The sequence below is a fragment of the Falco peregrinus genome, chromosome 6 (assembly GCF_023634155.1).
Source record: "Falco peregrinus isolate bFalPer1 chromosome 6, bFalPer1.pri, whole genome shotgun sequence".
Taxonomy (NCBI): Eukaryota; Metazoa; Chordata; class Aves; order Falconiformes; family Falconidae; genus Falco; species Falco peregrinus.
Window position 1 is genome coordinate 61,822,051 of NC_073726.1, and position 23,489 is coordinate 61,845,539.

The 23,489-nt window shown below is 45.8% G+C and overlaps 1 protein-coding gene across 1 annotated transcript; it reads left to right on the plus strand.

Annotated features, from left to right (window-relative positions):
• The first annotated feature begins 5,400 nt into the window (after positions 1 to 5,400).
• On the plus strand, positions 5,401 to 13,690 carry CKAP4 (cytoskeleton associated protein 4). Its single transcript, XM_055808533.1, has 2 exons — positions 5,401 to 5,883; positions 10,562 to 13,690. The coding sequence occupies exons 1-2, from the start codon at positions 5,521 to 5,523 to the stop codon at positions 11,891 to 11,893; spliced, it is 1,695 nt and encodes a 564-aa protein (XP_055664508.1). The 5' UTR covers positions 5,401 to 5,520; the 3' UTR covers positions 11,894 to 13,690.
• The last annotated feature ends 9,799 nt before the right edge of the window (positions 13,691 to 23,489 follow it).

Here is a 23,489-nt window from a genome sequence, read left to right on the forward strand (position 1 = left end):
AGTTCTGGTCTTTGCTATGATGGCTGATGATTCCTTTTATTAATTAATCAGCTATATAATCTAGAACTGCACAAAGACTACTTGCAGCACACACCAGAGTCAGTGACTCAGGGTCCATTTTGTGTGCTGTCTGCATGGACCAGCAACTGCGGAAACCTGTGATGCTCAGTGGTGTAGCTTGCACAGGGAGGTAAAGGGATGCCCCAGCGTTACCAATTAAAATAGCTTCTAAACATTTATATGAAAGATCAACTTTAAAGGAAAAAGTTTCTCAGGGATATCACCCTACACCACAAAATAAGAGATGGAATTCTAGAAAGGGATGGCTTTAAAAACAACTTCTATTTTTCAGGTGTAGCAGTGCCCTTCTCCTACAGCACACCAGCTATTTTGGGTCCCATTCTTAAGTACTTAGCTTGTTCTATCTATATATATATCTGAGATGTGCATCTGTATATATAGCTGGGGCACCAAAGACATGCTTCAAGATTTCAGTCCAAAGGCCAAGAGTAAGTTAGACTTACTGCAGTACTCAGCACTTAACCTCCTTTTTGGTTTCAACTCCTTCCTGATTGAAGCTGTAGGCCATTATATGGATCTTGAAGTAGATTACCTACCGTGGAGACTTTATCCACAGAGAAATGTCACTTGTTACTTTTTGTCTGTGTCTTCCACAATGTCAGCCAGGAAAATAATTGTACAGCCTTTAAATTTGTTTTGCTCAATTAAGAAGATCAGTGTCCTTGTGTCTTTTATATAAGACATGCAAGTATATGCTGGTTTTGGCTGGGATAGTTATTTTTCTTCATAGTAGCTAGTATGGGGCTATATTTTGGATTTGTGCTGAAAACAGTGTGGATAATAGGGGGATGTTTTTGTTACTGCTGAGTAGTGCTCACCCAGAGCCAAGGCCTTTTTGGCCTTTGATAAAAACTGTTCTTATCTCAACTCATAAGTTTTCTCACTTTTACTCTTCTAATTCTCTCCCCCCATCCTACTGGGGGGAGTGAGTGAGTGGCTGTGCAATGATTACTTGCTGGCTGGGGTTAAACAGCAAAAGGGTACAAATTTGGAATTTTGACTATTGTCTCAAGTTGGCCTTAATTCTTGGCCTTTCACTACAGAAGCACTGTTAATTGAAAGGAAGGACTAGTTTCTGCTCAGCCTTTGCAGCAAGTTAGTTCATACCCTGTCTTTACTGTTACCAGTAAAACTGGCGGAGACAATAAAGCATAAGATTAATGCAGTGCTTTACCCAGCAAACAGCAATGCAGCTACTGAGTAAGACATGCAGCTGCATTTAGCCCCACAGATCAGAAATGTCCCAGTATGTGGCTAACCGATGATTAGAGTGGGAGGAGAGGGAAAGGGTAAGGCAAGTTACTGTTTACACCAAGGCCCATGACAACTAAGTTGAAAACATAACTTGAAGTCACAAGATATTTTGCCCTAATCCTAATAACTGAGCCAGGCAGACTGGCTGTAGCACTAACAGATGGATGTTAAGACTCTGGGTTGACTGAGACCATCAGGCCCAGATTTGATAATAGGCTCAATGGCAAGAAAAAAAAGTCTACAAGGCAGGTGTAAGGATGATTTCTCAGCTTGCTCTTCTGTGGAGTTTCCTGAATTCCAAGGAGAAATAAGTCTTATGAGAGGCAAACAGGATTGCTACTTCTCCCCACCAAACTATTTGGCTTCAAATTCACAGAGGCAAAAAAGACTGTTGAAACTTCTGAGAGAAAACGATAAATCACTGAACTCCCCAGCTGCACCAGTCTGCAGTGCCTAGCTACTTGATCACCTCAGCAAATTCTTAATGCACACTCCCCTCAGCACTAATGGTCTGTCTTTCTGTGGGTAGGAAATAAAGTTTGACCCACTGTGTCAAACACAATGAGAAGCTGTTTGCAGAGTGGTGCTCTTGGTCATAAATAGTTTGTATTGGTTCCTTGGTGAGAAAAAGACTTGGCTAGTCCATCACTAACATTTTCCTTGTCACAGCCAAGCTGGAAGAGAAACGGTATGACATTACCTATGCTGCCTTACTACCTGAAACTTTACATCCCTTGATGCTTAACATTGATGATCCTTTTGATTATTGTCTCTGGTAACGTCCATATGGCTCAGTTTTTATGGTAAACTGCATAAACAGCTTCAGAGCTAAAATCCTAGGTCTTAGGTTACTGCTACAAATCCTGGCCTTTCTAAGCCCTTCCTAAACAGAAATATGAGACACTTAACCATAAAGTATGAGACAGCTAAGGCTGTGGCTAGATGCTTACTGTGGAAACTCTGCTATTCTAGCCCTCACAAGGTGGTTTGTTTGCTGCTGAAGATTTGTACTCGCACGGTATTGAGGAGGACAGAGTATTCTGAGGTCCCTCTTACATTTCAGGGCAAGGCCCCCCCGCCGCCCCCCCCGCCCCCCCATCCATCCATCACCTCTAGCCATTTCTGGGATGTATTTAAGACAACCTCCTGACCCTATCCAAGACCTTCACTACTTGTTAGGTTCAGGACAATCTGCTAAACAACTTCTGTTGTGGTATCCATAACCTGCAGTCATGCCAGCATCCTCTTCAGCTAGTGATTTTTGACCTCTGATCTGTGCATTTTATAGGATTGCGCTGACAAAATGTCAGAGACAATCAGCTATAAATTCTCCTTCTATCGACCATGCTAGTAGTTACTGACTAGAACACCATCTGTAGACCAAACAGTTTGGTTCACCCTAAATCTTGGCAGAAGTATTGAACGGAGCTGGATTTGCCGGTTGACATTAGGGGCTGCGATCCTGCCTAGGTTTAAGATGTGCCATCTAAGACTATTCAACCTAAAATTTACTAAAAAAAAAAAAAAAAAAAAAAAAAAGGTGCTGGAAAAGTGCTGGGAATCAAAGGAAAGACCAAGAAAACAAAATGTTTTCCAGGACAAAACTTGATTTGATTTCTTGCTGTAATCAAATGGAGAAAAAGATGCATTAGCACCTCAAGCTTTTATCTTGCAAGGAGTTATAGGTTGCATGTTAATGTAATGAACTTCCACTCATGGAGTTACTTTTGGCAAGTGATGCATTTCAGTATAACATAAAAGCATAAGAAGGAAATAAATTTGCACCAGCAGTTCAGCAGCCTAGGTGCAGAACTGGAAAGAACTTGCTGCTACTAACTTTTTTGTGTCTTAGAGACACTGAAGCTACATGTGTAAGATCCTTGCCCAGAAGCCCTGGTAGAGCTTTAAAGCATTATTTTCATTCATGACTCTGTGTCTTGAACAGAATTGTCATTCATCCCACACAGATCTTTAATATGAGCAAATATTAACAGATACAAACTTGATACAGGCTTTTAAATTAGCTTTAGGTATAAAGATATACATAAACATACAGAAAAAGAGTCTAAGGGAGAAGCTAACTGCCAAGAACTTTTCATTGCATTGTTCTTAAAAAAACAAATAGCAAATCCTTTTGAAACTGCCACCATTACTACTGGTTATCTAGCAGTTGTTTGCTTTCAGCCCAGGTCTAAATCCATTATTGCTTTGCATGATCCTCGTCATGAACCCTCTGAGAGAACGTGAGACAGAGGCAGTAATAGAAGTCTACCATGTAAGCCTTTCTGGTATTAGTAATTGTGAAAGAAAGGGACAATAAGGGATCGGCTTACTTTGTTCATTGATCATCTTGTAATGAAATGAAAGACAGTTTTCAGAAGTACTTGAGAGTCCATCCTGATACCCTAGCTACTCAGCACATCTTTCGGATAGGAGGAAGGTAGTGGTAGAAGCTGAGTGGCCTCATTGGTCTGGCAGTTGGACTAGATGATCATTGCAGGTCTCTCCCAACTGGAACTATTCAGTTCTGTTCTGTTCCATTTGTCTGAAACGTGGGTAAGTGTGGGGACCACGCAGTGAAGAAGATTATTAGCATGTTTTTATTATAGGATTATTCAATACAAACTCTGTTACATTGGACACTGTTACAACACTTGACCTACCTCCAGAATTCTGGGTTCAAGTGCCTCACGGAAGCCACCTGCAACATGCAGACTCCAGCTCCTTGCAAGCTCTCTTCTACCAACTGAAACAGCAACTTCTAGTATGTATCTTGCTTTTGAATCTTCAGGCAACTCATGAAACAGTTTCTGGGCAGGAGAATAAGTCTTGTTTTCAGTTTCACATGAAGCGGTGAACAAGACATCAGCTTGGGCAACTTAAGAACTAAAGGCATGGGAGGGCTCAAGAACTGAAGAAGGTCAAGCAAATGCAAGTGCAATGTACTCCATCAGCTAGTATATGAAGAAGTCTGTATTGCTGTTGCCTGCAATGTACCTATTAAGGTTAAAAAAAAATATGCCCCAGTCCTTTCTTGCAAAAATTATGACTCACTTCTCGAATTGTAACCTATAGTTACAAAAATCAGATGCAGTGACACGCTTTGGCCTTGCACTGTGCATGTGTGGACAACTTTACGTGTTACAAAAAATCCTTCCCTGTAAGCCATCAGTGATTAAGAAATTACCTCTTTGATCTGCCTTGCTCCCTCCTTCCCCACTCTCCTTTTCTTGCTGGCATATCCAAATCAGTCAGCTCCCACCTCCTTCTAATCTGCCTTCTTACTAGCAGGAGAAAAATTGAGAGCACGAAGATCAAACGACGGGTCTGCGTTGCGCAGCCGGGCAGGCCCTAGCTGGAGCCGACGGCAGGGAAGGCCGGCTCAGCCTTTCCTGAACTGTGCCGGGACATGCTCTGTTGGGAAGATGAAGGCAGCGGGCTCATGCCGACGTGGTGAGGCAAAAGAGCATGCCCGGAGTGCGAAGGCTCCACCGGGAATTTCGGTGCTGAGCTCCCAGCCCCGACCGAGTGTGCTCGGGCAAAGCGGTCTGTGAAACCCAGAGGCACTGCTGTGTGCCTGAGGGACCAGCCTGGTGCCAAGTCTCTGCTCTAGAGGCACTAAAAGCAGAGCGGAGCGGTTCTGTGTGCAGGCAACAACTTTTTCCCCACGCTTTGCTCTTGGAGCTTGCTGCAGTCGTTTCAGCCGGAATCACAAGCAAAGCAGAAGTTGCAGGAGGCAGGAGCCCGCCGCGCTCTGCCACCAGAACTGAAAACCTGCAGCGGGACCGGGCTGGGCGCGGGGACACCTGAGCGCCGGGGCTGCGAGGGGGGAAGGCCCGGCCCACCCCGCCCTGAGACCCCCGGGCCGGGTCCCGCGGGCAGCCGTGGCCGAGGCTGCCCCGGCCGGGAGAGGGTCTGTCAGCCCGGGGCCGGGCGGGGGCTGCCCGCCCTCCCCCACCCGTTGCCTCCTCCGGGACGGGGCCGAGCCCGTGTGCGTGGCGGCTCCCCCCGGGAGGGACCGGGGCCGTCCCCGTGTGCGTGGCGGCTCCCCGGGGCGGGGGCCGGGGCGGGGCGGAGAGCGCGGCGCTGCCCGGGCCGCCGGCGCCGCCGCCCTCCCTCCATCCCGCCCTCCCTCGCCCGCTCCCGCTGCTCACGCTCCACGCACGACGGCGGCGGCGTCCCGCCATGTCGGCCGCCAAGCACCGGGGCCCTAAGGGGGGCAGCCCGCCCGCCGCCGCCGCCGCCACCAACGAGAGGGGCGCGCAGGCCGGCGGCGCCGAGGAGGCGGCGGCGAAGAAGTCGGCGGCGGCGGCGCACGGCCGGGGCGGCAGGGCCGCCGCGGGGGCCGGGGGGGGCCGCTCCGGCGCTGGCCCCCGCCGCGGCTGGGCGCTGCTGCTGGGCGCCGCGGTGGTGCTGGGCGCCGCACTGCCCGCCGGCTGGTACGTGCGGCAGCTGCGGGAGGAGGTCGGGCGCAGCGCCCGGGAGAGAGAGGCCTCCGGCCGGCAGCGGCAGGAGCTGGCCGCCACCCTGGACGCCGTGGTGCAGAAGGTAGCGCGGCGCCGGGCACCGCCGGGGGCGGGCGGGGTGACCCGCAGGGCCGCTCCGCGGTGGCGGCGCCGGCAGCGGGCGGGAGGGCGAGCAGGGGCGCGGGGACCGTCAGGGACTCGGCATTGCTTGGGGGGGCGGGGGCCAACAATTGCTTGGGGAGTAACGGGGGGTGTTAACCCCTTTAAATAAGCAGCCGCGCAGCTCTCGGATAGCCCGGCTTGCGGGAAAGCAAGCGCGTCCCATTGCCGCCTGCCGCCTCTCGCTCCGTGAATGATGCTTCCGCGGCGTTACAGGGACAAACCGAGCCTGGGCCGCGCTTTGCCGCGCGCCTGCAGACGTGGCCACGGTAAAGCGAGAAATCCCTGGCAGGGAGCGCCGAGCGGGGCCGGGCGGGGCGGGGCGGGGCGGGGCGGACCCCGGGACAGCCGGCAGCGGCGGCCGCAGCCGCTCCTTGCCTGGTTCGCTCTTCCAGGGCTTGGGCGCGAAGCCATTTTATGTAATGCAGTCAGCACGCTTACGTGTTGGCAGCAGTGCAGACCTGCAGTTTCGAGAGCTTGCTGGCGGTAATTTTACGTCTTCGACTCCCGCAAATCTTTTCAAACTGAGTGTGGCCGGTGGGCTGCTCTTTGTCAACACGTCGAGTGGTCAGATGTGCGTGCAGAGGGAGTTGGTGTGGCAGCACATCTGGAATGTGGCAGGAACCTGCCTCAACATCCCCGTGTGCTCTAAAAACCGAAACGTGCCAGCTTCAGCAAACAGCAAAGACCGTGCCAGAAACGGTGATCCTGCCGTGTGCTGCCCTCCACATTCCTGCTGCTGCCTCCGGCCAAGGGAACGAGAGTGTCCACAGCAGTCCAGGATCGCAGAAGAGCTGTGAAGTTGTTGGCAAAGGGTGTAGCTCAAGTGAAGTGAAAGAAATGCTAATTTTCCTCATTTTTTTCACTCTGGCCTTATTAGCCCCTGAGCTAGAGTTTCAGAAACAGCACTGTCCATCTGGATATGGCTTAGAGTACCTAAACCCTTTAAAAATGACATCTGTGAGGCATATCATCAACATAATCAAGTTCCTGTCTAGGGTATAGGTAAATAGGTTGGAAAGCAGTATGTAAAGTTACAACTCAGTCGGATCAAAGGAAAGGAAATTCTTGTCTCAGCTTGACGGCTTTCTGCACAGTGTGCCATGCAGATTCCCTGTATTCCCTGCAAGCTCGGGCCCAGGCCGGCAGTGGGGGGACAGGATGGTGGGATGTGCGCTGGCAGAGATCCTCTGGCTGTTCTGTGGTGATCCCAGAAGCACGGCAGCCTGCACACGTGGAGTTTGTAGGATCAGTCTCGGTGTTTCCCCTCCCTTACAACAAAGAAGAAAAAGAAAACTCACATGAGAGGGGAAAGGGGTTGTAAAATCCAGGGCTATCGTGTTGTTTCTGAACCTGATTTTAAGTCCTGGGGGGTTTTATTCACTGATGGCTGGGGCATGATTTGAACTAGCAAGAGTTGTGGTTTTTTCCTAGTTTTTAAGGCATTTTTACAGACTCTTTGTAGGAAAGAAGAAATTGCAGTCACAGGGCATGCAGGACCTAAATTTACAATACAGGACTATAGAACCCAGGTGTATGAGCAATGTATAAGCCCTTCCAAGCATAGGTATGGGTACAATTTGCTGTCTCCCATCTCCATGTCATTGCAGAAAATCCTAAGCAGGTGTTATGTATTCTAGGGTACAGGTATATAACAGAAGTTTATAAACAGTTGGTTTCAAGGAGAACTGAAACTTTATTTGCGTATAGCAGATGGCTGATGTTAGACATAAAGTAGTGCAAGAATGGAAGGTGGGGGAAAGAGATCACACATAGTTTCGGTGTAACCCTTGAAAGCTTTGCTTGCTGTGGTTTGTGTTGTCTTTACGAAGAATATACTTGAGGAAGAGGAGACCAGGCTGTATTTCATTGCTTTATGGAAGTGCAGGGTCCTGCATGGTACTTACAGAGGGCCATCAGCGCAGGCTGCTGTGCGGAACTGGCTTTGCCCTTCAGTCTTTTACTGCAGAGAGCTCCTGTCAGGAGTGTGTGTTATATAAGCTCATCTGCTTTACACATCAGCAATAGGAAGAGAAAGGAGATGATACGTAAGTTTGGTCTTTAATATAGAACGATCCTCAGAGAGGCCAAAGTTGTTCCGTGGTTAAACACAAGATAGCATGACCACTTAGAGAAGACATAGTTGTTAGCAATAGATATATTTTTATGTGCTATTTATGATGGTAAACCTTTCAAGGGCAATGGTTTCAAACCTTGCCAGCCATGAACACTGAACAGGCAAACTTGCACGTAGGTGCACACACAAACCAACTGTGTAGTGAATATGAACTACTACTTTGAAGTTGTGAATTTTACCCTTGTTGTGCAAGGGTTTTGCTTTGGGCCCCAGTGGCACTTGGTTAGGACAGATCAGACTAGAAGCTGGTCTAATTTGAAGACCCCAGTCCATTTTTATTATGTCACAGCTCTCCGGTCTTCAAGTGGCTGGCCTAGCTGGAAGTATAGGAAAATAGCTTCAAGTTAACATCATAGGCATTGCCTGAATGCAGTGGAGGAGCAGGTGTAAGGTACTTCCACTGCAGAGGGGTGGGATCTATCTCTGTCAAACATAGCAGCAGAGACCTGGCCCTTTGCAACTTCTCCTAGCCATTTCTGATGCCTTTTCATAGACTAACAATTGAAGATGCTTAGTTGCAAATACAAATTTGGTGATTTGGTTGGAATGTGTCAAAGAAAATACATTTTCATAAGAGGGGGAGAAGAACTTCCCTGTATATGTCTTCTAGATTTCCGAAGTCTGTTTATAGCGATACAGAAAAAGCTGTCTGTGTGGAGAAAATCAGAGTGAATAACAGCTAAGATGTAATGAAAATGGGATTGGTAAGTCAGTATCATGGCTGGTGCCCTGCTGCAATATGTATGGCAGTATCACCTGCTTCCTCCCCACCCTTTACCTCATTTCTAGTTTCGTATGTGAACACTAGAGAGTACAAGTATAGGGGACATAAAGTCATTACAAACCTTTTTACAGAAGGGGGAAAAAATAAGTCATCTTTATGAGCATTCTTAAAACTGTGGGGATCTATTGAGGCAAGAGTAAGTCTCATGGCCAAACTCTGCAATCCTTACACAGTGTAGACTTCCGTGAAGACCAGGGAGGATTTGGCCAGGATTTAGTCTTACAAAAATACATATGAATAACTGAATTTCTAGTCAGTAAGTCTGTTAGGTCTTTTGAAAATAATTTCTAGGCTTAGAGTCTGACTGGGAACTGGTAGAGCCTCCTTCAGTTAAAAAGAAAAGAAGCTCTGTATATTTCTTTCTAAGAACATATAAAATATACTTACTTCTATTTATAAAATAAAACCACCCCTCCAGCTGTATATCTAATCATTAAACATGGTAACCCATGTGGCATGACTGATTAATGTACCACTCAGACACAAGGAGTAGCGTGAGGGAAGGCGAGATGCATTACTCAGCACTTGCTATCCTGCCAAAGCCTTGTGGTATTTTCTACGTGATGGATTCCTGTTGCAGCTAGTGGGAGTGCTTACACTGCTTTACAAAGTTTAAAAAAACACAACCCCCACACACACAGAGCCTTCTTCACAGTCCTGAGACATACTCTGCTTGGCCTCAAAATTAAGTAATGCGTGCTTCCCTGGCCTGGATCTTACCTTTAAATGCAAGAGTAAATGAATGTGGCAGCCACTCACCCCTTGACCTTTTCGCTCTTGCTACAGCTAAACCCAACTGTAAAGACAGTTTTTGTACTTGGGAAGCTTAATAGCATACCTGATCCAGTGGTAACAGCTTTCTGCATTAACCTGAGACAGATGCAAGTCAGTCCCCTTGGCAGCTGCTATGGCTTTGTTCGCTGCCTGAGTACATACATGTACCCCTGTTCACTAAGAGCATGTGGGTGTTCTCATGCGTGAATAATGAGGTACTAAGTATTTAAAGCCTTAAAGCATTTCTATGTTTTTTATCTTAGAAAGTAGTTAAGAAGAAAGCTGTGTCTCCATTGGTGTCTAAGAGCAGCAAAGTGTCATGATTACAGCTCCCATTCCCCAGCCATTCCCAGCTCCCCTTTCCCCCTAATTTTTCCCATTACTCTTTCTTGTCTCCTGTGAACTTCTTTCATGTTCAGGAATTGGCCTTGGGTCTTACTGCCTGCTATAGTCTAATCCCAGCTTTTCTGTATTCAGAAACTGATGCCAGATGTTCTTTAGGTTTTTTTTTACCCATCCCTTTCCTCCTTCATGGACTTGTGGCCTGTATGACCAGCAGTCGTACAGGGGGGAAATGGCTCAGGGGTCTGGATGCAAACTCTGGAGATCTGAGTTTGATTTTCACTTCCATGGATTTTCTGGATCATCTGTGGCAGGTCAGTGAGGCCAAGGATCCTCAGCAGAAGATGGATGTATCTATAGAGCTGTAAGGCTCTAGATGCTGGGCTTTTTGTGCCTCCTGTATCTGTATGTCATAGGGTCACCTCAGGTGTGGAGCATGAAGGATTGCAGGGTGACCAGATAATTTCATATGGTTACAAGAGCCATAAGGATTTTAGCCACAAAAGGTGAGGATGTAGGTAAGGATGAAGTTTTAAGTATTAAACATGTGGATTTCTGTTTTAGGTGCGTTCCCTTCAAGCCACATTTGGAGAATTTGAATCCATGATGAAAATTACTCAGCAGAAGCAGGAGGTTACCGAGAAGGCTGTTAAACAAGGGGAGAGTGAAATAAACAGGATCAGTGAAGTGCTTCAGAAGCTGCAAAATGAAATTTTGAAAGACTTGTCTGATGGCATCCACATGGTGAAGGATGCAAGGGAACGAGACTTCACATCTCTGGAAAACACAGTGGAAGAGAGACTAACAGAGCTAACCAAGTCTATAAACGATAACATTGCTGTATTCACTGAAGTCCAGCAAAGGAGCCAAGATGAAATCAACAGTATGAAAGCAAAGGTTGATTCACTGGAAGAGGCAGATGTCTATAAACATGAAATTAAGGTGCTAAAAGATGCTTTTGATGAGATGCAAGCGTCCATGAAAACCAAAGAAAAGGACATAGAGACCTTGAAAAGTACAATAGACTCCATGGAGTCTGATGTGTATACTGAAGTGAAAGAGCTAGTCAACCTCAAACAAGAACATGAGAAATTCAAAGAGGCTGCGGATACTGAACACCTTTCATTAAAAGCTTTACAAGAGAAAGTTCTGAGAGCTGAGGATTCTATCATGCAGCTCCCTAGTGACATTAAAAGACTCGATGAAGATTTACTGCAAGTTAAAGCTGACCTCAACAAATGGGAAGAAAATGAACTCTTCAGAAAAGCGTTAGAAACTTTTGGGAAGAACAGTGAAGGACTGGAGTCTCGATTGAGGCACATAGAAGACAGCCTGGAATCTCTAACTTCTGTTGCTGCTGAAAACAGTGAAAAGTTGCAATCTTTCCTTTCGAAGGAGGCAGAGTATGAGAATAAGCTCAGCACCCTAGAGCAAAGCGTTACTGCTTTTCAGGGAATCTCAGATATGGACATAACTTCAGTCACAGACATTCTGAAAAATCTTGGTGAATCACAGACTTCGTTGTACAATGACGTGGAAAACTTGAGGAGAAGCATCAGTGACCTGCCATCTGCTGGTGCTCTTCAGGATGTCCAGAAGCAAATTAGTACTTTGTTAGATCAAGGGAGTCTTCAAACGGGTCAAGGACATTCTCAAGGCTATCTTGAAAAATTTTCTTCTGTGGAAGGCTCTGTAGATGAACTGAGATCTTCTGTCAGCCAGGTTGATTCCGATTTGAAAATGATAAGAACTGCAGTGGATAGTTTAGTTTCCTACTCAGTGAAAATTGAAAATAATGAGAACAGCTTGGAATCTGTGAAGAGCTCAATAGATGACCTGAGGAATGATCTGGAAAGGTTGTTTGTGAAAGTAGAAAAAATACATGAAAAAGTTTAGGCAGCGGTGCTCCTTGTGCAAATAATGGATTAAGGAGAATGGCTTTTGTATGCCCAGTTTTTTACTCTTTTTAAAAGCAATTTGATACCTCCAAAGAGAATAAGAATACTTTAATAATAGAGACAGTTCTGCTTATTTCCTTTATTTCTCTTTTGTGTAGTGTTTTTTTGGTGGTTTTGTGTTTGTTTGTTTTAAATTGTTTTAAGAAGACATGAGTTTAGTTGGGGGTGGAGTTTCTAAGGGCTCGTCTTCTCTATTAAAAAGTTGTACCGCTGTAACTGTGGTGGTATAACTAAGGCACTACAGCCTTGTTAGCATGGGCACATATTTAATGGCATGAAGGTGTTTCACACTATGACACTAGATAGCCCACACGGAAGGGCTACAGCTGTTCTGGTACAAAAAACATACTGCTGTACACACTGAGAATTTTACTGGTATGTTTTAGTTTAGGAAACAAATGAACAAAACTACATCCCTATCTTGAACTGTTTTGACCAGTAAGTTTGTAAACTTAAGTGTAGACCGGGTTTGAAGCAACTCATCCGTTTCTGCAGTTTGGGACTCAGCCATGGAGTCAGTTTACCAGGCATCAGCTGAGATGTAGTGTATTTCGTGAGTCCTTAATCTGTACCACAGAGCTAACAAGGGGCTAGCTGCACCCCCCGAAAGGAAGGTTTGAGGTAAGTGGCATTGCTTGGGGCTAAGACCTGAGAGAGGTGTTCTGCTACATGGCTGGAGAGATTCATTCTTTCTGGTCACAGCTGCCTTTGCCAGTATCCCGAGCTGCTGGTGCAGAAGATCAGTGCTTAGAAGGGACACCTGAAGGATGGGATTGATTTCAAGAGGGTACAGTAATATTTGTGTTGTATTTTTGGACTGTTTACATGATGAAGTTGTGTCTTTCCTGGAAAGGCCTAATTTGTCTGTGATACAGGATTTTCTGTAAAAACGACAACGAATTTGAATGAGGAAGGAGAAGGACTAAAACCGTACCTCTTGTGTTCCATGTGTAGCAAGCATGCTGATGGTAATAGTACACTCCAAAACACACAAGGGGGAAAACCACCATGAAATCAGCAGAATTGCTTCTAAGATGTATACATTTCCAAGTTTTCACACAGGTGACAGTGACCTGAAGTCTTGTTACATATTCAGGACTTGGTGCCTGATTCTTCTCACCATTGTTGTCACTGGGTGTCTGCCTGGGGCATTGGTAGCAAAGGATCCTTCTAGGAACTGGCTGAGAGTGAGGAAAAAGTACCATAATTCTCTAGATTTTCATTTGAAAACCACTTTCTCATGGAACTTTCTTGGTTTTCTGTCTTTTTGGAAAGGATTTCTAATATCCCTCCTTTTCAAGCTTACTTTTGAACTTTATCCAAAGATCTGGTAAAGGAGTCTGCACACAGGTAGCTTGCAAATAGGTTATGGACATCATGCCCACCTCAGCCTGCACTAGCCAGATCCTTGGCTATGTTAGAAGAAGAATTCCTAAAAACAGCACCTCCCAGAAGTGGTGTGCTTGTGGGAACAGCACAGATGAAAAGGAGTTCTCCTAGGTAAATAAGATCCCAAACCATGTCTAGTGTTGTACCCACTGTAAGCAGGGAAGAATTGCTGGCAAAGAAAGAGGGACCCACGGCATTAAGGTCACTGTTGTCACTGTTGGAACTGCACTGTTCTTTGTTGACTTCTCAAATTTTGAACAATGTTGTTTAGGTTACTGTGAAATGAACTGTATGGCTTATTTGCGGTATTTTTAATACATAATAAACATTTGGAATATTCTTTGCACCTTTTTCTGATTGCTGCTTACTTGACGTTGCATTTCCTGGGGTGCTGCCAGTGGGGTAGAGGAAGGGCCTTGGGGGAAGGACCAGCTGTAACCCAGCCCTGCACTTGGGCTCAGCCTTCGCAGGGGAACATGGAGGCACTCCTTCCTGTGGCAGTTATGGACCAACTCTTGAAAATAGGATTTGAGTCGGGTCAATGCAGCTGTGCTGACACCAGGCTCAGGAGTCCAAGACGATAGTTGTGAGGTGTGAAATACTTCATTTATGTAATGAATGAATGCTATGTCAGACACTGCCAGCAATGCCTTGGTAAGACTTTCTCAATGCCTAAAGCACGTAGAACAGAAATAATGTACAGTATGAACCTACATAACCTTTCCAAAGTGGCTGCTGCTTTTGCATAGCTTTGAATGCTGGATTTCAAGGCCCATAAACTGATACTATCTTCATGATGGATGCCTGGCTTTTGAAAGTTTGGGAAAGGGTGATTTCTAGAGTATGGGCATCATGATGTGCTAGCAATTCCCGAGGCCAAATTCATAGAAGTAGGTAATCCCTGTTACTAGATAACTTATGTAACAAAACAGGTGAGCACACAAGCCTTTCCATGAAAAAGAGATTCAATATAACCTGTTGACAACAAGCTGGCTGTGAGCATGCTGGCTTTAAAGGGTAGTAGCTGCATGATGAGAAAACTTAAAGAGGCTACAGCAGTGCAGCTGGGCCACATTTGAACTCAAAGATTAAATGAAGAATTACTAGTTACGCTTCCAGTATCTTAAATTTTTATAGCAAGCTGTTGAAATTACTTATTTCACTAAATAAGAATAATAGTTTTCTGTAATAGTGATATGGTTGGAGGCAGGCATAATGACAAGGATCCTTTGGCGGACTGGAGGTTCAGCTTTTATATTTGGCTTGACAATTTCATCAAACACAAACACTTCCTAATTCCCTCATAAATGCTCACAGAGCACATCCAGTCCTAGTGCTGCTCTTTACCGCTGTTCTTAACACTTCACAGTAAAGCAGCGGAGAAGGTCTCAAGCAAGACATAGTCTCTGTTGCCAATCTTCTTTCACGTTATTAGTCGTTTATCAATAACACGCTGTTATAGTAACAAACTTAAACCGAAACTGTCTACCTGATTGCTGAGGTATTGATTGAGCTGGTGCATTAACATTTGTATTCGTTTGCAGCTCTCATCTTGTAAATGGAGAAGCCGTTAACCCTGAGGCCCTGAGTACTTGATCACACTGCAAAGGCCTTGCCCAAAGAGCTGCACTGGGGGACGTGGTGGAGATAAATCCTGGGCGGCAGCTGCTGCTGCAGGGACTTCTCCCAGCAGGGCTTCTACCGCTGCCTCGAGTGGAACAATGCGTAAGAGCAAGAAGAATTTTCTGGTGGCCTAAACGCGTATGTTAGAAATTTTATTAACACATGGATGAGTGATTTAGTCTTTTTGCCATCTTATTTGGTGCAACTCAGCTGGTAGTGTAAACAAAGCTGCAGAGAAGTTAAAGGACTACAGCAGAAAAGGCTTTCTGAGATGGACACGCACCACCACAGCCTAAGGTCCTGGTGTGGGCGCTCGGCTCTGCGCAGCGGGGCCAGGGACGGGCTCTGCTCGGTTTGGGGCACCAGGAGAGCTGTGGTGGAGCTGGGGAGACTCTCGAAGAGCAAAATGATGATGATCAGAGGTAAAATGTCTAGGAAAAGAAGAGACTGAACAATCGCGCCTGCTTAGGCTTGAGAAAAGTGGAGAGGGGGCGGAAGGGAAAAGAGGCGTGAAAGAAATGAAGGACCCTCGACTCCCCGGAGGGCTGTTCTGCGACAGGGACGAGCCCGTCCGGCAGCTAGGGGAGGGTGAGGCGTTACCGGCGGCGGTGCCGCAGGGGCACGCAGCGGCGCGGCCGCGCAGGTGCGACGGACACCGGTACCGCCGCCACCGGCCGGGTGACCTGCCGCCGTGCCGCTGGCGGGGCGGGGCGGGGGCGGCGGCGGGCGCCCCCCGGTGGCGGCGGCGCGGCGCGGCAGGCGGCTCGCGGCGGGCTGCCCGGGCCGGGGTCCCGCCTGGCGCCTCCCGCCTGCGCCCCCACCTCCCTCCGCCGGGCCCGGCGGCGGCATCGGCTCGTGCACCCTCCTTCGTACCCGCCTTGCATGACACCGTCCCCCTGGAAAAACCGCCAGCCGGTGCCGGGCTGATTTTAGAAGCGACTCCTGCTCACTCTGCCCGGTTTAGCCCTTTTGCTAGTAACTGGTCCCCGGCCTGTTGTGTCGCCTGCTCAGTTTGTAGGTGTTTAGGGAGGGGGAAGCTGTGGCTGGTTTTGTCTTGGTCTTAGTATCAGCTGTATATTTAGCACTGTGAGATGCTAATCCTCACTGGTCCTCACAGTGCTCTCACGGTGCTACTACCCTGCCCCTGCTGTGTGTCCTGGTCATTGTCATCTTCTGCCAGCCGTGAACAGATAGCCACCCGTGTCAGAGGTGCTGAGTCAGAACACTTACACGCAGGACTTTATCAACACTTATTTGTAAATCCTGGCATGAGATGGTCCAACAGCACGCAAAGCCATTTTCTTTTCCCAAGAACCCATTTGATCTGACACTGACCTAGGATGCTCAAACAGCAATTCTGCCTTGGACACCAAAGCAAAAAGTATTGTCTGCTTGCTCACACCGCAAAACCTCTCCAGAATATCCAGCATACAACATATTGCAAGCTCACAGTATATATCTTCTCAGGAGTCAGTGCTTGCTCATGGACTGAGAAAGGGAACTCTGAACTCTCTTTATAAGAGCGGAGCTAGTTGGTTCCTGCAATTATAATGCAAATACTAAAACCCAGAGCTATTCAGAGTTAATGCAGCATCACAGTTGTAGCCTGCTTGACCTCAAAGAGATCCCTGAACTCTGCTTTTTTTATGTTGGAGCTTATTGAGCAGGTGTTCCTTTGGCTGCTTTGGATATACAAATAACACGTGTCAAAATCTTTTCCAAGTGGATACTATCTAGATGGTGAGCTTAGCATCGGAGGACAAATCTTTTCTCAAGTGATTCCAATTTTACCATGAGAGGAATAACAGCCAAAGAAGCAATTTCTCATTTTATCCTGTTCGGAAAAAAACAGTTCGGATGAAATACTTATTACACAGTTAACTCCTGCGCTCCACCTTGGTGTTCATCCACAATTCTAAAGGAAGAAGCTAGTTCATATAAGGCCGGCTTTGTTCCACTCAGAAAAATTTTCCTTTGGCACTCTCTAGATGTAAATATGTCAAATTCCTGTGGATAATCCTTTCTTGTCAATACTGCTTAGGCTGAGGTTGGGATAGAGTCCTGGAATTATGAGTAAGGATGGAAAACATAACAAGTGGAGAAAGAATCAGGGTTACCTTGAAACTTTAAATTATTTCTTGGTCTTTGACTTTCAAACAAAGATCTGAAAATGTTTTATTTTCTCCTCCTTTCTTCCTTTTTACCAAACTTCCCATCAATGTATACATGTCAGGGGGGTGCAGAATATGACGCTTCAGTATTATTTGCTTTACAGTGATAATTTGAAGCCACAAGTAAAAACAGGGCTTGAGATGAAAGCCACTGCAGAGCCACCTGTGTGGAGAGAGCACTGCAAAAGACACTACCTAAACAAGTGAGTTGACATCATTGTTAGTGGCAGGAAAAACAAAATATTGCAGTTCCCAGAGTGTGTTTGGATAGTTCACACTTCAGTGTCGCTCAGGCCAAAAACCCTTCCTGCCAAGTACCTCCCTGGCCTGGAAACCCAAAACGCTCTGTGCGAGGAGGTGGGATCCAGCCTGCGAGGTGGCCTGCCTGGGAGCCAGAGACCCAGGAAGGGCAGGCAGCAGGCTGCCTCCGAGCTGCACAGCCTGGGAAGCCTCACTTGGGCAATGTCTGTGGACCGCTCGGTCTGTACATTGAAAACAGCGAGGTCTTAAACAAAAATTTCCAACCAGGTGGGAAACAGAAATTACAGAACGACAAGGGTCCTGATCCAGATCCCACTGAAGTCAGTAGCTACACTCTCCTTTCCTTTGATGGTACAGAATCAGGGCCAAAGCACTCCGCCCAAAGCCACATGGAAAATGTGTAATATACTCACCAATGATTTCTAATACCTAAAGCTCCAAAAATCCTCTCTTTTCCTTCGAGTGCATCATGGCTGTTTACGGGAATACCTAATAGCTGACAGGTCTTCCCATACTGAGCGAGCCTTTCATTTTTGTAGTCCTTCTTGGGGTCCGGACACAGCAACGTAAGAATATTATCAAAGGAGGTAGTACTGGCTTGTAAGTTTTATGGTTTAAACAAATATGGTTTATGGTGTTGGGGAAGCAAGCTAGGCCTTGGGACATATTTACTAGCTATTTCTGTTCAAAAGATTGCAAACATTAATGGTATAGACAGCCCAACACTCATCATTAAGCTCCAGAGTAAACACCTAACTGAGGGACAGATTTCTCGATGCTATTGTTTCCAGCTGCCTGGAATTTCAGGCAGAACAGCTACACTAGTACATGTTTAGTTTATGCCTTCAGACATTCCATCACAACCCTCAGCCAGAAAGAAAAGGGACATCGACAGATCTGCATGTAGCGCCCTGTGTGAATGAAGCTGTTGTTATTCCTATGTCATGTATGTAACGCCATTGCCCAGATGTTCAAACCCTATCCTAACGGGTGCTGGATGAGAAGACTTATTTAGGCACCTGTCTGCTGGAATGCTCTGGGCACCAAACTGCTCTCCCAATGGCATATTTTGTAGGACTAAATGTGGACTTCAAACACTCCATTCTGATAATTTTTGCCTTTTCCCCATACCAGACTTCTACCATCATACATTCGGCTCTGAAGACGGTATTGTTCTTAGCACTTTCATTAAGTATTACACATTCTCAGCACAGTTTCTAAGAGAGGGAAAGAAACCCAGTTCTGTCTAATGTGCTTAACATTTAAAAATAAGATATGCAAGAAAAAGAACAGCTTTTCCATTCAGGAAGGAGATATTTGTATTGCTAAAAATAGCCCTACTAAGCTTTCATGAACATGAGATTGATGGAAGGATAATTAACATTTGCTGGAGCCTGAATCCTTGCAGATAATTAACTGAGGTGATAATAACCTCTTAGACCCATGAAAAATACCTCTGTACTTGAATGCGTTCAGTGATCAAACTGCATTACAGCATCCCAGAAAAATGTCACAGCCTTCCAGTGACTGCAGGTTGGTGGCACAACTGGAAAAAGCCCTGTACCTCTTCCCTGAGTCACTGGGGTTTTAAAGCCACAGCAACTGCAGAGACAGCAGGATGACCCCTCATGGCCTCCCCTGGGTTCAGGGGAACCTTCCTGGATGAAGTCAGGCCAGGACATCGTGTATTGTCACACACATGCACTTCTGGGTTATCCTGTAACGACATTGGGAAGAATTAAGCTGTAGAGCTGTAGCAAGTGAGGGTGCAAGCTACCTTGCTTCTTTGTGTCACTGTTCCCTCCCTCCACTGTACAGTCACATAAGAGACTACGTGCCCAAAAGAGCCGATCAACCAAAGACAGCAGAAGGACAAAGACGAGGTGTACTAAAGCAACGTGGCACACAGCAGAGAGATCAACTGGTCCAGGTGGCTGGTGGTAACCACCTCACCTGTAACTTTAGAATATTAACTTTTAGGTGGTTTTGTGCTTTCCCCTCCCTGTCTTCTGTAGGATCACATCTTGCATGCAGTATGATCTGAGGCCCATGGAGACGGATAGATCCTTCTCTGTTGATATCCATAGTCATTGGATGAGTTTTGTGTGGGATGGGATAGGGGAAAGCGAAGCATTCAGTTACAAAGCAAAATTTGCAAGGACCGAATAGAATAGGTACCTGCTGCTTTCCAGCCTCCAGCCCCATTTCATATTTTCCAGGGTTTGGGGAGCTTTATTAGTTTATAACTTTTTCAAAGGCAAGGAATCTTTTATTTCTTCTGTCCATGCTTTCAGTATGGATAGGAAATACTTACAATGCAGTTGGCAATAGGCAGTGGTATTTTTTGTTAAATACAACCCTCAAAAATAGTTTTTGGTTCAGGTCACGGAAGATCAAGGACTTTAAGCATTGCAGCTAAGAGTTCCAGAAGTTCTGGCAGCTCCATAATGCAAGACAGAAGTCGCATGTTTGAACTCTCCAGAATTAGTGTATTTTTACTAAAGTCCACAAGAATCACCAAGGGTGGGATGAGGGGCTGCATTCAGCTTCCATTCATTTGTTCATCTGGTTTGGGGGATCACTACTGGCATGTAATCTTGCTGTTGTAGTGAAAGCTCTGTAAATACTTTTAGCAGAGAAGTATGTGTCTCATATTAATGTCTGAGGGTCATGCCCCTTGCAGCATGCATGCTGACTCTGCTTATCGCAGCTCAGTGATGCAGCTCTTGTGCATGTGAAGGTCTTCCCCAAACCTCAAACAGCTGGAGTAAAGGCTTAATCTATCCAAGAGTCCTACTATGTTGTTTGGATCCTGATCTGTCTTCACTTGCCTTCACAAAGCTCTTCACTTTCCTTAGGTTTGTTATTTCGCATTCATTAGAACCGATATATTTTACTACTTCACCTATAAAATTAATTCAGTAACAGAGCTGCTGTTTCAAATGGTTGCACATAGCTAAAACCCTGTTTGTGAAAGTGTTTGAACTATAAAAAGAAGCATGTCTATTAAAAAGAGGTTTTGGGGTGCTCTTTATTGTTCCTTTCAATTTCTCTCATGTCACCATAACAAAAAGTTATCCTCCTCCTGAAGAGCAATGAAATAAATCTAAGTGCTTGCAATCTTCACTGCACAATCCAAATTCAGGACTAGGTGTGCTTTCTTGTGTTGGCAAAAGAGAAGCAAACTAAAAAAAGATGCACTGTAGGAAGTGAAGTTCAGTGTTTGCATTTTTGTCTGAACTATTTAGAACCAGCCAGGTGGTTAATACAGCCCTGATTTCAACATTTCCTGGACAAAATTTGGAGATAAGTTTGTCTCAGGATGGCTGAGGCTAGCAATCTGTACTTGATTCCTACAAAAAGGAATCAAGAATGCAACACGCAAATGTACATCGCCACGTTCTCCAGTGAAACCAGCTGGCCTCAATACCATCGCCTGCAGAAGGGAAGGGGGTTTCAGAGGGTACAACTGCATCTGGAGTGTGAGCCCAAATTGCCCTCACGTCTAAACTGTTTGCACCAAGGCCTGTGCTCAGGAGTGGGGTTTAGTACATATTTGGGCAGAGAAGCCCAAAGAAGCTTCTTTCCTTCCCTCTCTTCCAGTCTGCATCCAGAAAGCAGCAGCAGTGATTTACTATGGTTTACAGAGGCAAAGGGGGATTGGGGGCTCAGGCTAGCAGCTAACTCTCCCACCAGCACAGTCAAAACGCCCAGCCCAAGTGCTTGCTCCCAATTCAAAGTGCTTGGGTCCCTCTGAAGTTTGTACCAAGTAAAGATAAACACATCCTGAAGTGCTTTGCTAATACTACAGGGATGGGCTTGACACAGGGTTTGAGAGAGGAGTTCTGCACTGCAAATGAAAAAATCCAGTCACCAGGTGATTTATTAGTCCCTCTTCAATGATACTTTTGTTTTAAAAGGACTTTGGTTACCCTCTGCTGACTGGAATTTTTCATTTATGTTGGAGAAGTATTGCTCCTTGACTTGAAAAATGACTTCCAGTGAGTAATAAATGCTGCGGGCCTCATCCTGTGGCTTTGGGCATGACAGCTCACCACTGGTCACTTTGCCACAGGATCCATGCCATTCTTTCCCTGTTCTCTTTTTCTTGCCTTATGCTTTACACATGTTTGCAGTTTGCTTTTTTTTCCTTTTTTTTTTTCCTTTTTTTTAAGTTGCCTTGTTACATCGCTCTCTGTTCCAGGCTGTCAGCTATAGATTTCCCTATATTTAAGTACCAGCCATTCCTCATCAACGTGCTCACTGAAGTGCTTTTACTGCAGAAGAAATCCTTTGCCCACATTGTTTCCAGTACAGTGTGGTAGAGCGAGTCCTTGCAGTTAAGGAAAATCCCCTCTGGGGAGAGACCCTAAGTGCAGTGAAAGACTCAAGACCACCAATTAACCTGATTTAAAAAAGAACATCAACAGTTAAGGTGTGGCTGAAATTCTTCTTGTACATTTTGATCCTAGACATCATATGAACACTTCTGACAATGAAAGCTGTGTCTGGCTCTCTATTTTGAGTCTCCTTCACAGTTACCAAGGGAAAAAATTGCATGTTTTGGCATTGGCTCTCTAATGCAGGTTCTATGAGTAAGTTTACTCAAAACAACTGCTTTCTTTAGTATGAGCCCCGATCTTGTGGAGGATCTTACAGCTTCCTGTGCTTCCGCCACAGTATTGCTCCACCTTATATCAACCCTTGGTAAGGAACTGTGAGGTCTGTCTGTTCTTCCCCTGCCTTCTCCAGCTCCTTTCACCGGGAGTATTTGTGACACTGTATTTCAAGGCAGTTCAACTGAATTTACTCTTTTCAATGTCAAAATGAAACTATTTCAAAGTAGGTTTTTTACTTATCAAAGAAACTCTTGCATACTTACACACATAAAGAAAACAGCACGTTGTTATGATTAATGGTGTTAAATGTCTAAATGTGAGTAAGCAGCTGTGTGGGAGACCTTGCCAGAGCACCCGCGTGCAGCAAGGTGCAGAGCTGCACAGCTGCCTGGCCAGCCTCACGCACTGGGCAAAGGAAAGCTGCAGCGCCCGTGGCACCAGGTGTGATGCTGAAGCCCCTAATTCTGCAGCTTGGTTTGTTGAGACATGAGAGCTCTTTCTGACCACTCTGGCAGTGTGAATGTACTTCCAAATTAAAACAATTCCATAATCAGTCAAGAACTTGCATTACTTAGGATGTTGTGTAGGGCAGGTCTGGTAGTGCCTGTCTTTGGCTAAACACGTTAACTGCTTCTTGCTGTCTCAGATCCCATAGTATTCTCAAACTGGTGCAGAATTTCCCATTTGCTGCCCTAGGAATGCATAGGGAGCTAGCTTCTGTTGACCAGGCCTTCTGTGATGACTTAAGAAATCGCATGAGTAACTCACACAGTGTTTGCTCAAGTCCACGTGGATCTAGAGGAAGGTGTCTCAGTCCATGGCAGGGGGCTGGAACTAGATAATCTTTAAGGACCCTTCCAACCCCAACCATTCTATGATTCCCTGATTCTATTATGATTCAGTGATCTCTGAAGAAGAACATTGATCACTTTTTATAAATATAGTATAATTATAAACACGTACAAGTCTTCACAAATACAGAGATATATTGCAGTTATCTTTCTAGCTGATTTGCCTGCGCAGATTTGGACAGATCATCAACACTCTGATAATATCTTCTAACACTGCCTGAAATTTGCTTTATATTTCCTTATATCCTTGTAAAGGATAATGGGAGTTGTGCCTGGGGATTCTTCCAGCACGTCTTGCTTCATGAAAGATTTAGACTTCAGCTTTATGCTGAGACTTCTTCAAAGGCAGCCAGGAAGAGCAAGGTTGCCAAACCTCACTGCAACCCTAATGGGACTCAGTCATCCAGTTCCCCATGGTGGCTGTGAAATCCCACTCCCAGCTCCATATCTTGCTGTTTGCATAATGTTCACACCCCCATGCTACAGCTCAGCTAGCGTCAGTCCCTAGGAGGCAACTTGTCTTTGGCTGTCTTGAAGACCTGCAATTTAGTTGGTGTGCCCAAAGAAAACACAGGAAACACATCAGAGTAAAGAAGGAAATCAAGAGAAAATCAGATAAC